General features: G+C 34.8%; 1 protein-coding gene across 6 annotated transcripts in view; it reads right to left on the bottom strand.

The window, feature by feature from the left end:
* RASAL2 (RAS protein activator like 2) overlaps positions 1–22,124 on the bottom strand; it is a 246,775-nt gene that overhangs the window by 161,635 nt on the left and 63,016 nt on the right. Inside the window, exon 1 of one of the 6 annotated variants that reach the window (XM_039881391.1) lies at positions 10,662–11,609. The exons of 2 other annotated variants lie outside the window; for them this stretch is intronic. In XM_039881391.1, the coding sequence (XP_039737325.1) occupies positions 10,662–11,259 (598 nt within the window). In that variant the 5' untranslated portion in view covers positions 11,260–11,609. Of the gene's footprint in view, positions 1–10,661; positions 11,610–22,124 lie in introns of those variants that run through there. 3 more of the 6 variants (XM_039881390.1, XM_039881393.1, XM_039881394.1) reach the window with 3 other exon arrangements.

The following is a 22,124-nucleotide window of genomic DNA, read 5'->3' on the forward strand; positions in this document are numbered from 1 at the left end:
ATATTAAAAACTAGGAGAAAGGAAACTAAGGGTAACTCAATGAGAAAATTCACATGAGAAAGACAGGAAAAATGTCTGTGGTTTACTGACTGAAACTCAGTCACTAAGAACCTGCATACTCATATGGATAAGGTTTCATAATCACAGATTCAAAGACATTACTCATCATACTCTTCTTTGCTTCCTTGGAAAGACATACCAGCCCTGGGCGTGAGAAACTGACTGAAAACTGCCTCAGGAAGATAAAAATACGACAACCATCCTGGCAATGAAGACCAATCACCAAGTTCATTATAATCAAGCTTCCAGTAGGAAACTAAATCACACAGACCCAAAAATATATTTATATTTGTTTTCAGCACAGGTATAGGAAATTGCTAATTACTGAAACTATTCACTAAGACTAAGATATTATAAATATCTTGTACAAATATTTACTGAATGTCTACATAGATATAAGACACAAATAAAATAGCGAGATCATTACACGTTTAGATAACAAATGGAAAACTAAATGTGACTTGAGGTCTCAAAACACCAAATCATTATTTTGGACTCAGGATACTTCCTTTACAGTGTCCTCACAGTATAAGGGTAAATATTCCCAAGAGAAATGAAAACATATATCCATGTAAAAACTTGTTCATGAATGTTCACAGCAGCTTGGTTCATAATAGCCAAAAAAAAAAAAAAAAAAAGAACAACTCAGTGTCCATCAACTGATGAATTATAGTTAAAATGTGGTATATCTACATAATAGAATATTATTTGGTCATAAAAAGAAACGAAGTATTGACAGATGCTAAAACATGCATGAATGTGAAAGCAAGGGCTAAAATAAAAGCAGTCATACACAAAAGTCTACATACTGTATGATTCTATTATATGAAATCTATGGGTAAATCTATAGAGACAGAAAGCACATTAGTGGTTATCTATGGCTGGAGCAGCCAGGGGATGAGTGTGAGTATTTGGGAAGTCACTGCTAATAGGTACAGTTTCTTTCTGGTATTATGAAGTTGACTGTAGTATGGTTTGGACAACTCTGTGAATGTACTTAAAAAATCTAAATCATACAAAAGGACAAATATTATATATTTCCACTTAAATAAGATACCCAAAGTAGTCAACTTCATAGCGACAGAAAGTGGAATGGTGATTATCCTGGAATAAGATGGCCAAATGGGCCAAGGTCAGGGTGCTAGTATTGATGCTCTCATTACCCTCACACTATATCCCCCACCTGAGTGATTTCATCCACTCCTGTGGCGTCAACATCCATGTACTGATGACTCCCAAAATACATCATCACATGGGAACTGATCTCTACTCCTGCTCCACTATTTCTCAGTGCTCCCTGGCCAGAAGCTCCCAGGTTCTAGAAAACCTCTCAAACATCATATGCTCAGAGGGCCACAAAATGGAGGGGTAAGCACAGGGGCTTGGAGTCAGAGAGACCTGGGACCCATCACTGACTAGCAGGGTCCTCTTAGGGAAGTAACTAAAGCTTCCTGAGTTTCTACTTTCTTACTTAAAAAAAAGAGAGAGAATATTTGATAGTTGAGCACGGGGAGCATGGCAGAGGGAATGCAGTCAGCATTAATATGATGGCTAAGTGGAGGGCCAGGGGAGGGAGGGAGCAACTGGGAGGATCATTTTATGAACATTATAGATGTCTAACCAATGTACTGTATACTTGAAACTAATTTAAATAAATTTATTTTTAAAAAATGAGAATAAATCTAACTACTTCGCAGGGTTATTCAGAGGATTAAACCAGATAAATACATATAAAGTACCCAGAGGTTGAAAAAATCAAACATATAGATATTACTAAACACTCATTCATTGACTTCCCCTTTGAACTTGTTCAACGGCTTTATTCGCATATAGGTGTCACCATTTTCCAAATCTATAAACCTTGTTATTGATTCCTATTGGCCCTCTGCATTACTAAAATTCTGTCAATCTACCGTCAGAAATGTCATCTTGAGGTTCTACCATCATCAAATATTAACACTAATTTAGGCTTTTATCACGTCTAATTTAAGCTCTGGCAGAATTTAATTGTAGCTCTCCATCATAAGTCCATCATTCCACAATAACACTAAAATTATTGTACTAAAAAACAAAGCTTATCTCCTACTTTAAAATTTGTTACATTTGAAATCCAAAAAACTTCGCTTGGTACTCAGCACAGAACCCTTTGAACAGTGACTCCTCATTCCTCTGTAGTCACATCTACTCACATTCCCATCCTCCACATTTTTTACTTTGTGAACTTCTCACCATTCCCTAGATGTACTCCTGGCCTTTGTACTGTTCCCTCTGCATAGAACACCCCTAACTTTTTTTGCTTAACCTGGGACACTTTCATTAATCCGAATCCGTTTCAAATGACATCTTGTCAGGGACTGTTATTTATTCATTTACATATCTGGCTCCTCACTATGTTGTAAAGTACTAGAGCATAGATAATGGGCTATATTCATTTCTGTATCATCCTCAGTAGCTGGTGACAAAGAAAAAATGGACGGAGTCAATTAGGAAGGGAAGATCTGGATCCAGTTACATTAAGAAATCAGAGCCCAATGTAAGAACTCATAAGTTGATTTTTGCTCCAAGGTAAATGCCAGAGACGCCTCATGTTTGGTACAAGTCATACCATAAAGCTTCAACCAGTGAAATAAACTATTAATCACAGTACTTAAAACCAAATCCTTTCTAGTTTGCAGTTCTGTTTTTGTTTGTTGGCTTGCTTGTTTTGCTTTCTAAGACTTTACTAAAAACCATGAGCAACTGAACACCAAAGAATTGCTAATCTTTATAGGCTTGAGGAACAAATGACCCAGTTGCAACATATATCAAAAAAATATTACTTGGATGACTAGGCAAGTTTTAGAAGTGGTTATTGAGAATTCTAGTTTTTAGCCTAGGCCCTAAAATCAGAATCTTTGATTTTGAAACTGAGATTAATAGAAATTCTAAACCTGAGAGGCAGGAACAAGTTTTTGGTATCACACCCCTAAATGAACCACAAGATTGCACACCTATGAAGAAATTACTTCTATTTTAGGTTAGGGGTGACTCGTACTCAAGATTATTAGGTGTAGTATAGAAAAACTACTATGTGGCTGATATCACCATTAACTACCATTAACCATACCTGGTCAAATCCTTGGCACCTAATATCTTAATAAAGAATGTCTTTTGGCAATCAATCAATTTGACTCAAATTTCTCAAAAATAAGCATGAAAAAAGATACTGGCAGCAAGGAGAAGGTGAGATATCAGCTGAATCATTGTTTTTTTTGGAAAATGGACTAGGATATTTTAGATAAACTAATAAATTGGTTAGGAAATTTTATCCCTTAGGTTACCAGCTCTCTCCTATAAAGTTATTTACTTTTTTTTTGTATTTAAGCTAAATTACTGTTTTAGATAAGAAAAATCAAACCAGTCAGTTATTTGTTAAGGAAAGAGTTTTGCATTTAAAGCACATATTTTTTCATTTTATTTGTCAGATTGCTCAGAAATTACATAACCACATGGAAAGAGTGAAATCTGATCATTTAAGCGTGAGACAAAAAGGACAAGAAAATTTTACTTTCAAGAATAGCTTCGCTGGAGCCTTTGATAAAAATTCAATGAGAGAAGTGAACTAAAATTTTAAGGGGAGTATTTTATATTGATTATACTTAATTAGCTTGAATTTTATGTTAATGGATTTACTTAAATATAGGGCAAAAATAAATACAAATTTTGTTAATGCTGGAGGTCATTTTACTTAGCACATGCTAATAAATGAAAAATCCAGGTGAAAACAAACTTAAAAAACAAAACACCAAATGAAACAATAAGCAGAAAAATAGTTATAACAGTGAATGAAAAAATATAAATCTTCTTAAAAAAATCACTGAGTAATAAAGGTATCATGAATGAATTCACTGGAGAAAATTTCCAAAGTGTTATTCATATTCTAAAATTCAGAAGAGGATTACATTTCATTCGATGAGCTAAAAAGTAATACATAGTTTTAATCTCAGAAATCACTCGATAATAGGATCCAGAAAAATTACTATGTTATCTCGGAGGAAGAAACATAGTTAGAGATGACCTAAAAAAAAAAATCATAACACAAATACTAGCATACCTCAGCAAAAAATACCTTAAAATTATTATCAACCATATACAGGTTATCCCAGACTCTCAACAGTAGTAAAAGAGAAAAAAGAATAATAAAAAATATAACTCAATAGATACTAATAAGGCATTTAATACAAGTCAACATTCAACTTTGATACTCTAAAGCAGTAAAACATAAAATTTCTTAATGTGAGAAAAAGCATATTTAAATCTAGAGTTAAAATCATATGTTCTGTAATAATACTGGCTATTAACTCTAAAAATTTTAATATTAGGTATTATTACCAGTGGTATGTTGCTAAAAGTTTAACAACTGCTCCTCCTGAAACATCACCACCCGTCACCACCACCACCAGCACCGACCTTTCATTTCCATTTCTGGGGTTTAAAGAGTCCCACTATGGTTAATTTGAAGCTATCAATGCAATTTCACTAAATGGGAATTGGGAATAGATACATAAAATTGCCTCGGCAAGCTGGCTCCAGGAAACCACTCAGTATTAACTTCTGTTGAGCTCTTCCTATGAATTATGAAAAGCACTTGACACATACTATCTCATTTAATCCTTATAACAATTCTGTGACGTCTGTTACTACTAGCTTTTATTGTAAAGAACATGGAGAATCAGATAGGTTATGTCTACTTCACAGCTAAAAAGAAACGGAGGCAGAATTTAACCACAGATCTGTCTAACTCTGACGTAAGGACTAATAAGCAGCATCATATTACATAACTATCATGCACCTGTTTTGTACCTGAAATTAAAATTAGAAATTTAAAATAATTCAATTCTTTTTAAAATTAAAACTCTTAGTTTGGCAACTAGGAATTATGGCTTGTTTTGTCTTCCTTATATTTTTGCCTTAATAAAATTTATACAGTGATTTTTTTTTTTTTTACTTTTATAATTGGAGAAAAGGCTATTTCATTTTACAGAAAAAGTAAACAAATCTTATTGCTTTCAGAAATAGAAAAAAATGTAAAATAAGAGATATTCCTGGGAACAGATATAGAGACATTCAGAATATTTTAAACATATACCAAAATCATGTAGAAAATAATTTGGTACAACTATTATTAATATTGCAAATAATATGCTTAGTTCTGTACCTCATATCATACAACTAAATTAATCCCAGAAAGAATATAATTAAGCATTTCAAAAAAAATTTTTAACGATGAAATATAGAATATATTTGTACTATTAAGATAAATTTTCTAAATAAATAAATTAACGGGAAATCAGAAATATGCTTTATAAGGTTTGACTAGCTCTTTTAAGTGGCTCAAATTTTATTTGAAAACAACAATATTTGAGATAAATGTAAATGAACTTAAAATCTACAATGTAAAATACCTGAACATAAAAAAAATTGCTACATATACTCAGATTCCACTTGATAAATAATCAAAAGAAACAAGAGTTTCTAATTGAAAAATATTATATTATAAAGCATTTTATGGAAAAAATGTACAACTTCACTAATAAAAAAATTAAAATATAAGTCATACTATGCAGTCATTAAACTAATAATCATAAAAACTTTTATTAAGTACCTAATATGAACAAGGCACCTTGTTTCATTTACTATTTACAACAACTCTATAAGATAGCTATTATCATCTCACATTTTATTGATGAGAGATGGAGGTTCAGAGAGGTTACAGAAAACTTTCTCAGTCATACAACTAGATAACAACATGGGTAAAAATTTGAACCCATTTGTCTAACTCCAAAGATCTTTTCCTTTCCCTCACTCCCTGCTATGAGTACAAAAACAAAATAACAAACAAACAAAAAAAACAAAAAACAAACCAATAAAAACCCAGAATGCTAAGTCCAAATTTGGTATGGTCATGGGGGTATGCCCCAAAGAAATAAGCCAACAAGAAAAAAGAAAATTTCTGTAAGAGGAAATTGTAATGGGATAAAAGAAACTATAAACAACTGAAATGTCCAGTACAGCCAACTTCAACATTTCAATATAATAGAGTGCCAGACAGTCCAATATCCTTGCCATTTTTATTACTGGCCAGTAGATGAGAATGTATATGAAGTAGTCTAAAATGAAAAAAAAAAGACAACTTAGCACAAATTTTACATTGATTACAACCATTCTAAAACTACGCATATACGATGAGTAGAATATAAATTTAAAGTGATATAGCCTATTTCTCTCTAAAGCCACTCAACTTGCTAAAAATTTTTTTAAGTTTGAGCATATATGTGACGGTGTCAAATAATATTTTAAATTTCATGCTAATATATTGCATTAATAACCTTATAATTGTTGGGACCTTTGTTCCCTAATGTTATGGACTGAATTAAGTCCCCCTTAAGTTCATATGTTTGATGCCCAACCCCCATTATGACTGTATTTGTATACCGGATGTTTAAAGAGGTCATTAAAGTTAAATGAGGTCATAATGAGGTAAGGCCCTAATTCAATAGGATCAGTGTCTTTACACTAGATGCACCTATGTACAAAGGAAAAGCCAGCAGAGAATACTATAAGACGACAGCCTCATCTGGAAGTTTGCAAAGCCTCGGGAGAAAGCAACACCACCCCACTTTGACCTTAGACTTCCAGCCTGCAGAACTATGAGAAAAATAAATGTTTTTTAAGACACCTAGTCCATGATATTTTGTCATGACAGCCCTAGCAGACTAATACACCCAGGATATATTTATTTAAAGAATTATGTTATGTTGAATAATTTTAAATATAGTAAAATTATACATAAATAGGCTAATGTATTAAAGTTCATTGCCTAAATTTTTAAAAACTTATTAACTTCAAAGTTGTTTAATAGACAACATAAATATCATAAGTGACAAAATATTGGATCAACAATTTCAGGGCAGCTTAAATGCAACAGATGGGTGACAAAATGCTAGCTGGGTAGGTGTTATGCACGCTGAAGTACAGTAATTATTAGGAGAAATAGCAGGAGGGGAATATATGTCTCTGTATTTGCAGAGACGCCTCTTTTTGTTAACTATGACATAAAGCAAATAGAAGGTCCAACTACAGAGATGTGAGGCGCCACATAAGTTCTTATACTAACTAGACTTTACTTCTGTTTATTATGTGTACATCCTGTGAACATAGAGTACTTTATTTTAGTTTTCTAATACAGTTACTGATTCCCTAGAATATGTGAGAAGCTACGTATTAATAAAATAATGTGCTATGTTCCCTACACCAAGAACCGTGTCTCAGGAACTCAATAAACAGTTGTTGAGTTGATGTATGAAGTCCTTTTCAATAAGATTTTTAAATTAAAAAATTATTAAAATTGAATGAAAATATTAAAAGAAATTATCTAGAAGACAAAAATAAAGTCTTCCAATTCTCAAGTTAGGGGTCTTTAAAAACTTAACTAACACTTGGGAGAGAGGTTATTCTTATTACCGTGACATTATAGATAAAATATAAACTATACCCAGAAAGGAGAACTACTTAGGGTATATTCAACTTCCTTACTTTTTTTTTTTTTAAAGCATTCTGTTCCTATCTCTATCTACTAACAGAGGAAGAAAAATAATTTAGGAATAAAATTGCCTCCCAGTAATTCTACTTCTTAAGTGTTATACAAATTAGATCTATATGGTTTACATCCCATGTACCTTTACAATTTTATAGTTTCTTCTAAGTTTCATATAGTCAGTATGTAGCAACATGTAGACTCTATGGTATTTTGTTGATCTGAGATGCCATAATCTGTTTAGTTATTCCTCTTTTAATGGGTGTTTCAATTTATTTCCACAATTGCAAGCATGCTGACTCCATGCTTAGCCATGGGCCCAATGCAGCTGGAATTAATTGTAGCTATAAGAAGTATAAATTTTCTTTTTTATACTGTATCATTTGACCTACATATTATATCAGATGAAGGAATGCATGTTGCACATTGGTTAGAGACCCTGAGTAGAGTATCTTTTATTGCTCTAGGGTAATTGTGTTCAAGAAATTATTACTTATTTATACTGAGAACATGCACGTGCTCAGAACAAGTCTGAGTTCACAGAACTTAAGACTAGAATATTATAATTTATTTATATTTAGTAATTTTAACAAACTCAACAATCAAGTATCCTCATTCTCCTTTCTATTTTAAAAAAATAACTATATCCATTTAAGGTCACTCTCTTATAGAAACAATATCATATATATAGAACTGCTATGTGTCAAACACTGTTCTTTAAATGCTTTAAATATATACTAGATTATTTAATGCCTCTCATGTCTTACAGTTCATATTGAAGCAAAGAAACAAACACTAGTGGGTTTCAGATTAAGAAATATATCGATTTTCTTAACACAGTCTTAAAGATGCCTATGTGCTAATATTTCTATACCTTGCCACAATACTGTAATAACAGCTCTGAAAGAATACTTTTTATTCACATAGCATGTGTGAATAAATGCTATGTAAATTATAACACATGGCATTTTCAAATTTCACTTATTGCTTGTGAGGAAGAAATTACTATTCCACAAAAGTGTAAAGAAACACTCAGAAATTAAATTTCACAAATGGTAACTGGCATAGGTGGAAGTAGGATTCAGGTCTCCTAGGCCAATCATATTCTTTCCTCTGTGGGGAAAAAGAAATGGAGAAAAGTTTCCAATTGCAGAAGGTTAGAAAACCACTGACATAGACTCTATCCTGGTTAGACGCCACTGTCCAAAGAGAAAAGATCTACTGACAAGAACTAGCTCCAAACTTTGTATTAAAAAGTACATTTCAGTCTTAAGAGCTTGAGTCTCCACTGGTGAAGCACTTAGGACATACCATAGTAACTGTTGTATAAAAAATGCTAATCTGACTGGTAGGAACACTATGTACTGTTCTTTAATTATTGGTCTTGAAATCTCTTACAATAGCACCTTAAACTCTGTAAGCTTCCACAGCATAATTATTCTATGAATTGAATGATAACAAATTAGGAAGTAATAAATACAGAATATTTTATATCTCCTTAAGTAGACCATAAATGTGTAAAAAGCAGGTACACATTCTCCGAGCACCTCACACACAGTCAATAGCTTGGCTTACTTGCTAAAAACTGAAATTAACTACAAAAGTCTCAAAATATTTATAAATACAAAGTTTTTAAAAACTCTATAGCTTTCTTTTATCAAATACACACGTTACCAATGAGAGGCACTGATTCTAAGAATTTATTTTAAACTCTTAAGTTTCCTTTGACACTCCTTTACAACATCCTAGGAACACCTGACAAGAAAACAGACATACTGTACTAGCATCCAAGGAAATGCAACAACCTAGTCTTTCAAAAATTTTAATGAAATGTTAATAGAAGCACATCAAGAAAGATTTTCCTCTTGGTAATTATCTATAAGCCAAAGGTAAGAAGAAAACATACACATTTACTAATATCATTAAAACTCCTTGAGCAAAGGAAAATCTAGGAGGACAGAGTTTTTAGGAGAAATACTGAATTACTGGCACACATACATTTGGAAAGTTACTTCATTTTTCACTGATATGTCACTCTTTTGCATTCTCTATTTTTTTTAAAAAAAAAAACTACATTATACTCCGATAACAAAGTTCTTCGATTCCCATTTTAGAAAGATTTAAAACTTTTGCTGATGTGGTCAAGCTCATAATAAAGATAAGCTAAAGTTTTCTAATAGTAAGAGCTTGTCCAAAAATGACCTCATCTGGATGAAGATTATATCACATTTTCAGTGTTAAGGTCTTAAAAAACAACAAACAAACAAACAAACATAGGTCCTAACACATAATTAAAACAGTTGATCAGATTAGGTCAGTCATTTCCAAGGCAACCAGATAAAAATTTAAGAGTTTTGTTTGTTTGTTGGCTTTAACAATGCTACTAAAACACTTAAATTTACAGAAGTCCTAATGAGGTTTTAAAAAATTGATGATTCTCTTGTCTGGAATGAATCAAACACAAATTTCTATTTTGTCATCTGAACATATTCAATATTTGCATCTTCTACTTCCATAGTCAAACTGTGTATTTTTATGACATAAGCAAATCAAAATTCCAACTTTTTTAAAGCTACCAATACATTTCTGCTCTAAATAGTTCTAACAACATCTGTTCATTTTTATGAAGAGATCACAGTAGAAATTCTGTTAATTCTCAACTTTGTCATGAGAAAATTATTTGACTATTTTTCCCTCTAAATTGCATTTAACTTGCAAAAGTTGACCAAAGAGAGTAAACAAGGGTTAAAAAACAAAACACCTACAAAGGCCTCAAAATAGAGTGCAAGAGTATAACATAATACAAAAATTCCTTAATTTAACCAAATGTATTTTTACTATTATTTATCATTACTCGCTGAAAGCGGGTCTCTGAAGCAGTGTTTATCACTTTTTAAAAATTGTACTAAATTTGTCTTATAATGAGCAAATAGAATGGTTTAGCTTATCACGAAACACGAATAATTAAAATTCCAATAGTAATTAAATTAAGTATCCCTTCTTCCCCTCATTCATCACAATATACCTTCTCTTACGGGCTCATTGGTTGATTCTCCTCTTAGATTCAGCATCCTGGAGAAGCCATTGGAAAGAGTAGAGAAAATGCCACGGATGAAATATCCTTGCTGCTCAGACTCCACTGACCTCACTGAAGTCGGCCACGGTCTAACAAATCTGATACTGCAGTGGGGTTCTGGCTCTGAAATAGACCTGGTGAATGGAACCCGAAGTGACGGGGTGTTGGCCAGGTTCGGCTTCTCTGTTGATGTTCCATGTACCTCTTCAGCAGAAACAGTAGCATTATTACCAACCATCTCTGGCAGAACCTTTTGTTGTGGTTCGTCCCAGTCTCCTTTATTACTCTGCATACTGTCCCTTCTGCTCCCTTTCCACCTAAGGCTGGAATGTGTTTGCCACCGATAAGCACCCAGTGGCTTTCCTGGACTGCAAACAGCATGCTCATTTTTCTTTCTCTTGCTTTTCACTGGACCGCACCATGGATAACTCTTTAAACTTGTTCCTATCTCTGAATTTGCATAAGCAGGTTCTGACAAAGATCTTCGATAGCTTGGAGGACAAGATGATGTCTGTCTCTTAAAGATGCTCATCTTCCACGACTCCATTTTTCAACAACTTCTCTAAGCTTTAAGTTTCCTCTACTCTGCAGTCTTTGCAGTGGAACCACACTTGTCCGTGCAGTCCAAAACATTCAACTGCTTAAGTAGCTTTCTTTGTGTGGCTTTGAACCACAGCAGATGTTGCTGCTTAAGAGCTGGTGTCATGTTATTATATTCCCCTATTTTCCCAGATCTCCAAAATTTCAGCAGCACCCAAAAATCTCTTGCCTGAAGCAAATTATCTCCAGACTACAGCAAACGCAAAGATTTCCAGAAGATCATCTTGCTTCCTACGGTAGGCTACATTTCTGTTCGAGGTTTTCAGGAAATGATTTTTTAAAAAAAATAAGAAGTAAAATAAAAGCGACAAAAACCCACAAACACCTTTATGGACCAATAGCAGCTAAACGCTCACCATGCAAATGATAGTGGGTTAAGAACAGAATGTGAAAGTATTCAAGCTGATATCCACACTTTCCGGAAGAAGAAAAAACTTGCCTAAGAGTTTGCTGTTGAAGTGACAGCTCTTCAGAATGGTTTTTAAAGTATGCATTTCAGAAATTTAAGAAGATCAATGCGATTTACATTACAACTTCTCTCAAAGTTAATACTGTTTACTAACCAGTAGGTAAAAGCATCTACTGTTCTGTTCAAGCAGGGACGGCAAAGAGGAGGGAAAAAAAGACAAGAGAATGCTAAAATTTAAAGTCGTTTTATTGTAAATATATTATGGAGAATTAAAAAAGCATAAATGGATAGAAAAGAGAACAAGGAGAAAGGATATTTGCTATGAACGACAGCAAAGGGGAAAAAAGTCTGAGGCAAGATCTTGTGGCAATGGAACATAGGACCATACATACTTAAATGATTTCTAGAAGGGCAAAGTTTGCTTTGTAAATCGAATTGGGTAAGTTGTCTGGAAAAATATTCCCTATTTATTTAACCAAAGAAATTCCTTCATTCCTCTTTGTGCTGCTTACAACTTTAAAAAAGAGCTGACTATTTAAAATTTTGTTAAAGCAAGTACCTTCTATTGAACCAAGATCATGAATGCCAAGATTTTACTGGTTAATTTTTTTTTCAACTGTCTGCTCATAAACTCCTGAAAATAGGGGTTTTGAATGGAAAGCCTGACAGACTTTAGACCACCAATAAAAGATATAACATGGCAATCAAATCATTTAGCAAGTTATATAAAAAATGATGATTTCATCTGGAAAACTAAAAAACTACTCATTTATTTGTAAAAAGTTCTCATACTCTCCTATTAATGCAGAAATTGTAAATTTAGTAGCATACCTATTCTTTTAAACATATCAAAATATTCAGTTATTTCCATTATCATAAATCGATAAACTCATTTTCATTTACTTATATGGCCTCTAAATTTATACATTTCTATATTAATGTTGAAGTACTTGACTTTCCAAAAAACATATCAAATTAGAGTATCTTACAATCATAAAATTTTTCTTATTTAAAAAAATACTCAGAAATGTGAATCTGAACAAAAGAAAAACAATAAACATTAAAATCTAATCTCTACCATGGTACATCAAACCATTCACAAAGATTAATCTGAATAAATATAAAACATAAAACTTTAAAGCTAGAACATTTTTTTGTGACCTGAGGGTAGGCGAAGATTTCTTAGAACACAGAAAGCAATAACCATGATAGAAAAACATTAATATGAATTCAGAAAATCGAAAGCTTCTGTTCAATAGAAGACATATTAAGTCAATAAACAAGCCACAAAATGGAAGAAAATATTCACAATATACACAATTCACAATAATCTGTACCAAAATATATGAAGAACTCTTACAACTTATTAGTAAAAAGAAAAATAGTCATTTTTAAAAATAAGCAAAAGAGTTGAACTAGCCATTTACAAAGAAAGCTATGTGAATGGTCAATAAGCATATGGAAAAAGTACTCAATTTTATTAGTACCCAGAGAAATGCAAATTAAAGCCATAATGAGGTATCAGTCAAAACCACTAGGATGGCTACCGTTTGAAGGGCTGATAACACCTGATGCTGGTGAGGATGTGGAGCAACTAGAAATGTCATAATTGGTAATGGGAGCATAAAATGGTACAACTGCTGTGAAACAAATTCAACATTTTTAAAAATAAAGTCAAACATCCATTTACCCTATGAGCCAGCAGTTAGTTCCACTCACAGGCATTAGTCAAGAAAAATTAAATATACATACTTGTACTTGAATGTTTATAGCTGCTTTATTTATAACAGCCATAAACTGGAAACAACCCAGCATCCATACAGTGGAATGGATAAACAAATTTTGGTATTTTCATACACGGGTATATTACTCAGACATAAAAAGAATAAACTACTAATACATAAAACAATGTGGATGAATTTCACAAATATTATGCCAACAAAAGGAATTGGGCACAAAAGAGTACTGTATGATTTCATTTCTATGAGGTTCTAAAACAGGCTAATCTATAATAGAAAAAAAATCAGAAAAGCAGTTGTCAGTGGTAGAAGGCACTATTATAAAAGAGCCACCAGGAAGCTTCCTGGGATGATGGAAACTTTCTCAGTCTTAATAGAGATATGAGTAGGGGTATATGTATTTGTCAAAGCTTATTCAACTATATCTTTAAGATTTATGTGTTTTGCCATAATTAAACTTTACCTTAAAAAGCTGTAAGCAATACTGAACTCTAGTTAGTAGGTTTGCTTATCTGGTATTATGGGTTAGCAATAATGAAACTACTTTGTGTGTATTTTAGGCTTAAGGAGAGAAGTAAATACATCAATGAGAATGAATGAATGAATGAATGAATGAATGAATACCAATACTGGAATAAACTAACACCATGTGCTTCCTGATATGATGAACTGTGAAGGATACAACATAATTTGTGTTATTCCTGCAAAAATACATAACCTAATCACAAGCAATATCAGATAACCTCAGATTAAAGATTTACAAAATAACTGTCCTTCTTGCTTCAAAAATGTCAAAGTCAAGAAAGGCTATGGAATTGTTACAATCTGAAGGATATTAAAGGGAGACAATTACAAGCAATGTGTGATTTTGAACTGGATCCTGAACTGGGAGAAAAAGAGCTATAAAGGGCATTAATAGGGCAACTGATAAAACATGAATATGGATTATGGATTAGATAATAGAATCACATTGACATTAAGTTTCCTGACTTTGATAATTTTACTGTGGTTACGAAAGAGAATGTTCTTATTCTTAGGAAATTCACACATAAGTATTTAGGGATATAGAGGCATGATGTTTACACACTAAACGAGTAAAGTTATGGGTAAAAATAATTATCGTGGTTTCTAGACTCATCGACTCAATTCTTCTGGAGAACTACCACAAATTTTCTTACCATAAACTTCCCTATTTGAGGTATATGGAACTGGAAAATATTAAATAACACAGAAAAAATTTCAAGTGAAATCAGAAAGCAAAGAACTATAGACTGAGGAAGTGACAGTCTCTAAGTACAAATAGTCAAAGAAATAAATGAGAAGGTTCATCTCTCTCACAGCTGGCTTAAGTTTGATTGAACGAATGCTTCTTCTCTCATTGTGAAGGCCTAGAATCATTTATGTTAGTTATTTCTCCAAGTTTTATCTTTAACTTGAATTTAAAATAATAACTTGACACTCTATTTTCTGAATTTTCTTAAACATATACAAGGAATTTATGAATTTTTAAGAAATATTCACAGGATTTACAATTTCTTAAAATTAGAAACAATGACATAGTACTACTGAATCACTACATTCATTATGAAACCTCCTGTAAAAATTACACAATAAATAGCTGATTGTTGAAGTGGCAGAACAAGAATATTTCTGCCACTTCAAGTATCAACTAATTACCTTAAAATGTTCTTACTAATAATGTGTACTATTTAAAACATGGCCTTAAGAGCCATTCTGGTTGCTAAGCCAGAAGAAACATCTGCATTCCCTAAATAAATATAAAGGTACTTATATTCACATCGAGTCATATTTCAAATTGTTATTGAGCATCGACCATGTTTCAGGCACCGTGGTAGGACTAGTAGAACAAAAAAGAACAAGACTGACTGTCCCTGCCCTCTTGGCCCGGCCAGCTGGTCAGGAAAGGCTTACATTAGGAAGCGGAGTACAGAGAGTATTAGGGAAGTGTGTAGTAAGGGGACTTTTACCAAGTCTAAGGCATAAGAAGGGATAAAACCAATTTCTTTTAAGATTCTCTTGATCTTGAGGTTCTGTTGCTATAGTCAATTCTTCTATAATGTGACATGCCTTCCTAAAAAGCAGCACACGGTACAAAATTACACAATAAAACTACAGGGCTTTATGGGGAAGATGGAGAGTTGGAGAGCAACACTCAGAAACTTTAACAACGACATACAGAAAAAGCAGGAAGCTAATAAAAACTGCACAGCATTTTACCTGAATGCTAACATAAATACGGTATGCTACCTTGAGAAAAATCTGATGTCTGCCTACGGAAGCGAGCATCGGCAGGGCTGCCACTTCGTTGCTTGTGTGAAGTGGTGGGAAGAGTGTTACCTGAAATGCTACAGACAGCTGAGACACCGTAAGTGGATGGTGTGGCTCACAGCACATGTTGAGAATTGAGGCAGCTGGTCGTTCGCGGAGATATATGCATTTGAGTATTTCCTACATGGCGGTGTTTCTCAGACAAATGGCACATAAGCAAACACAAAATTTATGTAAGACAAATAATTGCTCCCTAATATCAATCGTATGGTACAAATATTCATTTTCAAAACAAGCATAATAGAAGAGCTGACTGTATTTTCTCATCTCTTCTACAACTGGTCTGGTAAAAACCAGGTAAAAATCAACAGCAGAACTTACCACTGGAGGGCACAATAAAAGCAAAGAGGAAATGGCTTTTAACCTTTGTAAATTCAGCTTTTAACACCTTAGTAAATTCAGTTCAAACTTTTCATTTTTTTTTCCTTTTTTTCTTCTTTTCTTTATCAGAACAATAAGAGCCAAAGAACCAAACTCATGGTGTGGGCACGGAAGATCGAGCCCCAAAAACAAAGCGGCATATCTACCTCCAAACCAGGCTTCTCACATTGTGGTATGTGGATGAATCGCCAGCGGGAGAGCGAGCTAAAATGCAGAGTTTGCTTTAGCACACGTGGGTGAGGGCCAGAGAGTCTACGTGTCTAGTGAGCTTCTAGGTGGGACCTATGCTGCTGATCCGTGGACCAAATTGTGAATAGCAAGCCGTAAATAGATTTTTAAATAAAAGAACTAAAGGAGTTCTCAAGGCTCCCATGAGATTCCGTCAGATTCACCAAAATTAAAAATTGTATTGTGATTTGAGGACAAAGAGAGAACATTTGCTGAAATAGTCTGAGAGTGTATATATCACACAGATATTTAGTCATTCTCATGGCGGTGTACTGAGAATCTGACATAGCAAGCCTAGCCAAACCTCTTCCTTAAGGAGACAGCAAAGACTATCTACAACATAGAAATAAAGTCCAATTAAAATTCCAACTATCTACTGCACCTCCTGAATTGCAGCATTTTTGATGGAAGGAAGCAAGAGAGGAGGAAGCTAATGACTATCAAGAGGAGAGTGACTAAAGAAACCATAGCACATGTCTGTACGAAAGAAACTCACATATGTTTTTATGTGCTACGAAGATACAAATTCTTTAGAGTGATTACCTGTGGGGAATACAAATGAAAAATCACCTTAGATCTTTAGTTTTAATTTTTAACTGTGAGTATATACTACATTCATAATAATAAGAAAAAATGAGAGAAATAGATAAGGTAGAAAAGTAAGACGTATTATAAAAAGTAGCAACATGACCCCACTTTTGTTAAAGATTATTATTAATATGTCGGTATGTACATGGTGGGATATGCATGCAAAGACAGTCTGTTGCTATTTTCTTTTAGTTATTTTCTTTTTTAACAATAAAATTTGCTATGTTTGTTGTTATTATAAGATATTAACTTATGTTAATATACGAAATTTTTCAATGACCATGTGCATTATCACTCCTTTTGAAAGGAGAAAGAACATATATGTGCACACATACACACACATACACTTTAAAGTCTACCCACGGCAAAAATAAAAGCCTTAACATTAACCCACACTTGCCCATAATGACTTAGTTAACAGCAAAAAGCAAGAACATAACACGTATCCTAGTTCCCAGTTCAGGATTCCATAACCTGCTTCAATCAGCCTTTTCCAAATTATGATCCACACAATACAGCTGAGAAATTCAGGCTTTAGGAGCATACATGTGACATGAAATCTAGATATTTTAGTGTTAGTGTAAATGCTAAAATTCTTCCCTTTTTAAAGTTTAAAACAGAATATCATTTTCTCATTAAAATATATTTTTAGATTTATTTCATCTAAGAGAAGCAAGTGGAGATGAAAAGGCAACACGAGCTTTCTCAGTTTACAAACAGTCTGCAACCACTTCCTGTGCTAAGACACACCTTTCCTACACTGAAATTCTCGTCTGTATATCCCGCGTGGTCTTTTCTAACAGAAAATATGACATATGCTACAATTAACAGATTTCTGGAGTTTTGTTACTAGAACAAGAGATTATATACCTCTTAGATCATGAAAACCTTTAAAAACAGGATTAATTTCTATAAAGCAGAAGAAAACATCTTTCAAAAATACAAAGTCCTTGTTTATACAAAGCTAAGTAATTAATAACACAACATCCCCTTCCCATCTCCTATCACTGGAGCACATCTGCTTCCCGACGAAACACTTCCTGTGGCAAGAACTACCTCCCTTCTAAGTAGGAGAACTCAAAGACACACCTGACACGTACGCAACTGCGTTTCATTTAAGAGACAAAGATATGTCTAGGAGAGCTAAATAAAGATGATTTTTAACAGACAAGTGTTGGAATCAATCATTTTTTAAAAATGAGAAAACACATAAAGATAAAAACATGGATGACTCCCAACGTCGTTATTAGAATCACTTTTGAAAAAATAAGAACTTCTAGTTTTCCTCTAACCTCTCTGATCACACTTTCTCTGCTCCTTTGAGGCACATTCTCCTCTAGCTAGTCTTTAATGGTGGGAGTTTTTCAAATGGGTCTTTGGCATCCCTTCTCCATATTACCATGCGCATCATCCTTCGCAGTTACCACGTCAATTTATACTTCCAGTTCGGATCTGGTCTCCTTTGAGCAACATACTCATATATTCAATTTGCCATTTTGTGACCATCTCAAATTCGAAATGCATAAAACCTAACCCATGAACTTTCTTTAAACTCTGGTCTCACTCCTCTGTTCTTTATCCTAACAAAGGTACCATATCCATCCAGCTGTACAAGCCCTGAACCTCAGTCATCCCCCTCTCCTACAATTCAATATCCAATCCATGAGACTCATTGACTCCCTCTTAAGTATTATTTAATCTATCTACTTCTCACCATTTTCCCTAAACTAACCTACTATCCTCTCTCACCTGGATTATAACAGCCTCCTAAATTCATCTACCTACATCTCCTGTGACCCCTGCAAACCATTATTCTTACTGTAGTCAGAATAATATTTTCAAAATACGAATTTGCTGCATCCTGTTTAAAACTATCCAATGGCTTTTCACTATTCTTATGAAAATAACAAAAAATAACCCGAAATTCCTTAACATAGCCTGGTCCCTGCCTTACCCACCCCTTCAGCCTCCCTCTGAAAAGAACTTGAACCCTTTCAGTCCTTCATACTAGCTGCTCTCTTTCCCACCGCAGGCTCTTACACCACTCCCTCTACCTGGAAGGATCTTATTGCCTGTCTACTTATGCTTTGATTTCTGTTCAAGTGATACTTCTGAGGAAGGCCTTTCCTAACCTACCCGACTAGGTCAAATCTCCTCATTATAGGTCTTTACAGCCCACACACCTCTCTATTACAGATATAGCTGTATTTGGACTTTCTCTTATGAGATTATTAATCAATGCCTGTTTTACCCACACTGCTGTAAACTCCATGCCTGTTTTTATTACACTCCAAGGAGTTGTTTTTCCTGAATCAAGTGGTTATTGTTTCTTCAATCCAGGTGGCAGCGGGCAGGGCACAGGGCTGGTATGGATGGAGAGAAGTGTTAAAGGAGGAACATAAAAAAAGAATAAAGTGACATGGGAAGAGGGCAATAAGAAGCAAGAAATACTGCTTTAATTTTTAAAAACTAAAAAACTTTTTCCAGAAATGCTAATTTAGTTGATGCAGAAACTATAATGTGGCCTTTTCAAGTTTCCTTAAAAATTATCTTTGATGTTAGCGTTACCATTTGGAGAATACCTTCAAGAAGCATCGGGAAATAACCACAAGCTCTCAACAAATTTCATATGTTCCTTAATGAATACATACTTGGAAAATTAAATAATATTCTGATAACATGCAATAAATATCATTGTACTCAGATAAATAACCTTGTACTAAGCTAGGCTTAGCTAAGCACCAAAACTGAGGGTACCAAAGGAAGGAATTAGGAATATTTTGTTGTTATATTATAAGGTACCTGCAATATCTGTAAAGCAGTATGGTGTTATTTAAAAATGGACTTGGATTACTGCATACTCTAGGGCAACCATTTAAAAAAGTGGGGAAAAAAAGTATATTATACTTACAATATATATTTGCTACTGTTTTCTATTTGTTTCCCTTTTTCTTTGTTCCAACATTTGTCTTCCACTACTTTTTTGCCTTCTGTAATTTTAATTGAGCATTTTATATGATTCCATTTTCTTTCCTGTCTTAACATATATATCAATAATCACTTTAAATGTCAATGGCCTAAATATGCCAATTAAAAAGCAGAGATTGTAAGAGAGGATCAAAACACAAGACCCAACTATATGTTGTATACGAGAAACCTTCTTTAAAGACTCAGGACCAGTTGATTTCAGGTCAAGATAGTAGAGTAGGTAAATGCTATGCTTGCTCCCTCTTGTGACCAAATTAAAATTACAACTAAAACTACAGAACAACCATCATTAAGAATCTCCTGAAGTCTGGCTGAACACAAGTCCTATAACTAAGGACACAAAGAAGAAGCCACCTCAAGACTGGTAGGAGGGACAAAGACACGGAACAGCCTGGTCCCACACTTGCATGTGGCAATTAAAACTTGAGAAGCTATCTCGGCTTCAGAGGTTCCCCCAGAGAGGCAGAGAAATCCCAGTCTCACACCAGGCACCCCGACTCACGGTATGAGGACCAAGAAGTCCCCACAAAATCTGGATTTGAAAACAGCAGACTGTGGCTGAGTGACACAGAGGGCTGCTGAAGTCCCTGGGGTCCCTCTTAAGGGGCCTAAACACGAGCTTACTCACTGTTCACTCTGAGCTCCAGTGCTGGGGAGGCAGCTTGAAGGTTGCCAGGGACATATGAGGATATATTGAGTTTTGGGGCTTAAAGGTGAAGGCGGGGGGCAGAGGGGCCAGCATTCTCCCAGACAGAAGTGCTGGTAGAATATATTCTTTCTTTGTTGAGCCCTCCCCACTCCTGGCATGCAGACACAGGTGGGCACCATATCCGAGTCTCCATCAATCTGGTTAACACTGGTTGCCTCGCCCTGGTGATTCCCTGAGATTCTGTCCCACCTAACTTGTGGACCCACCCAAGTTGCTTACAGTAGTTTTTCTATACAAATGGCCTGCCTTGGCTCAGGCTTTGGACTTTCCTAAAATCTCTCAAAGAATAAGCAGCATCTTGCCTCGGTGTACCCCATACTTCCTGCTAGCAGCCCCAAGCCCAGCACGAGTGGCAGCTGGCCTGGGTTCATGGCTTTGCCTCTCGAGGCACATCCAGCCTAGTGTGGGTAGTGGCCATCTGCGGATTGTTTGGTGGCTCATGCCAGGTGGCAGCGGGCAGGGCACAGGCTGAGGCTGAAGTTGGCCTATGGCAGGGCCTCTCCCAGGAGACCCTGGCCTGCACGCCCGGTGATCAGCTTCAAATGGAGCCAGCGCACTACCAGGGGTCGCATCTGAAGATGACACATCCAGAGGGCAAACTGAGCAGGCATGAGGGTTCTGCTAACATGAATTCTGTTCTGTAGGGTCAGCCCCTGCACAACAGCTCCTCCACTGTAGACAACTGCCAGTCCTCACAACAAATCAGCCCCTGGATCAATCCCTCCCACTAATGTGCAAACAGCAACCAAGGCGCAACTACAACAGAAGGGCACACACAGTCCATACAGGGGTCATACCTGAAGCACACAGCTCAGGTGACTGGGGAGACTGTTCTACTGGGCCCCATACGACACTCTACTAAGGCTAGGAGACACTGCGGCACTGATAGAAAACATAAAATAAAGATAGAAAACAAAGAAGAACAAGTCAGAAATGAAGAATACCGTAACTGAAATGAAGAATACATTAGAGGGAATCAAAAGTAGATTAATTAGATGAAGCAGAGACTCAAATCAGCGATTTAGAAAATAAAGTAGCAGAAAATACCAAATCAGAACAGCAACTAGAAAAAGAATCCAAAAAATTGAAGATAGCTTAAGGGGCCTCTGGGACAACATCAAACATACCAACTTCACATCATAGGGGTACCAGAAGAAGAGAGAAAGCGAGGAATTGAAAACCCATTTGAAGAAATAATGATGAAAAACTTCCCTAACCTGGTAAAGGAAATAGACATATAAGCCCAGGAAGTGCAGAGCCCCACATGAGCTGAACCCAAAGAGGCCTACGTCAAGATACAGCATAATTAAAATTCCAAAGGTTAAAGACAAAGAGAGAATCTTAAAAGCAGCAAGAGTAAAGCAATTAGTTACCTACAAGGAAGCTCTCATAAGACTGTCAGCTGATTTCTCAACAGAAAC

This window comes from Pteropus medius, unplaced genomic scaffold (assembly GCF_902729225.1).
Source record: "Pteropus medius unplaced genomic scaffold, Ma_sr-lr_union100, whole genome shotgun sequence".
Classification (NCBI taxonomy): Eukaryota; Metazoa; Chordata; class Mammalia; order Chiroptera; family Pteropodidae; genus Pteropus; species Pteropus medius.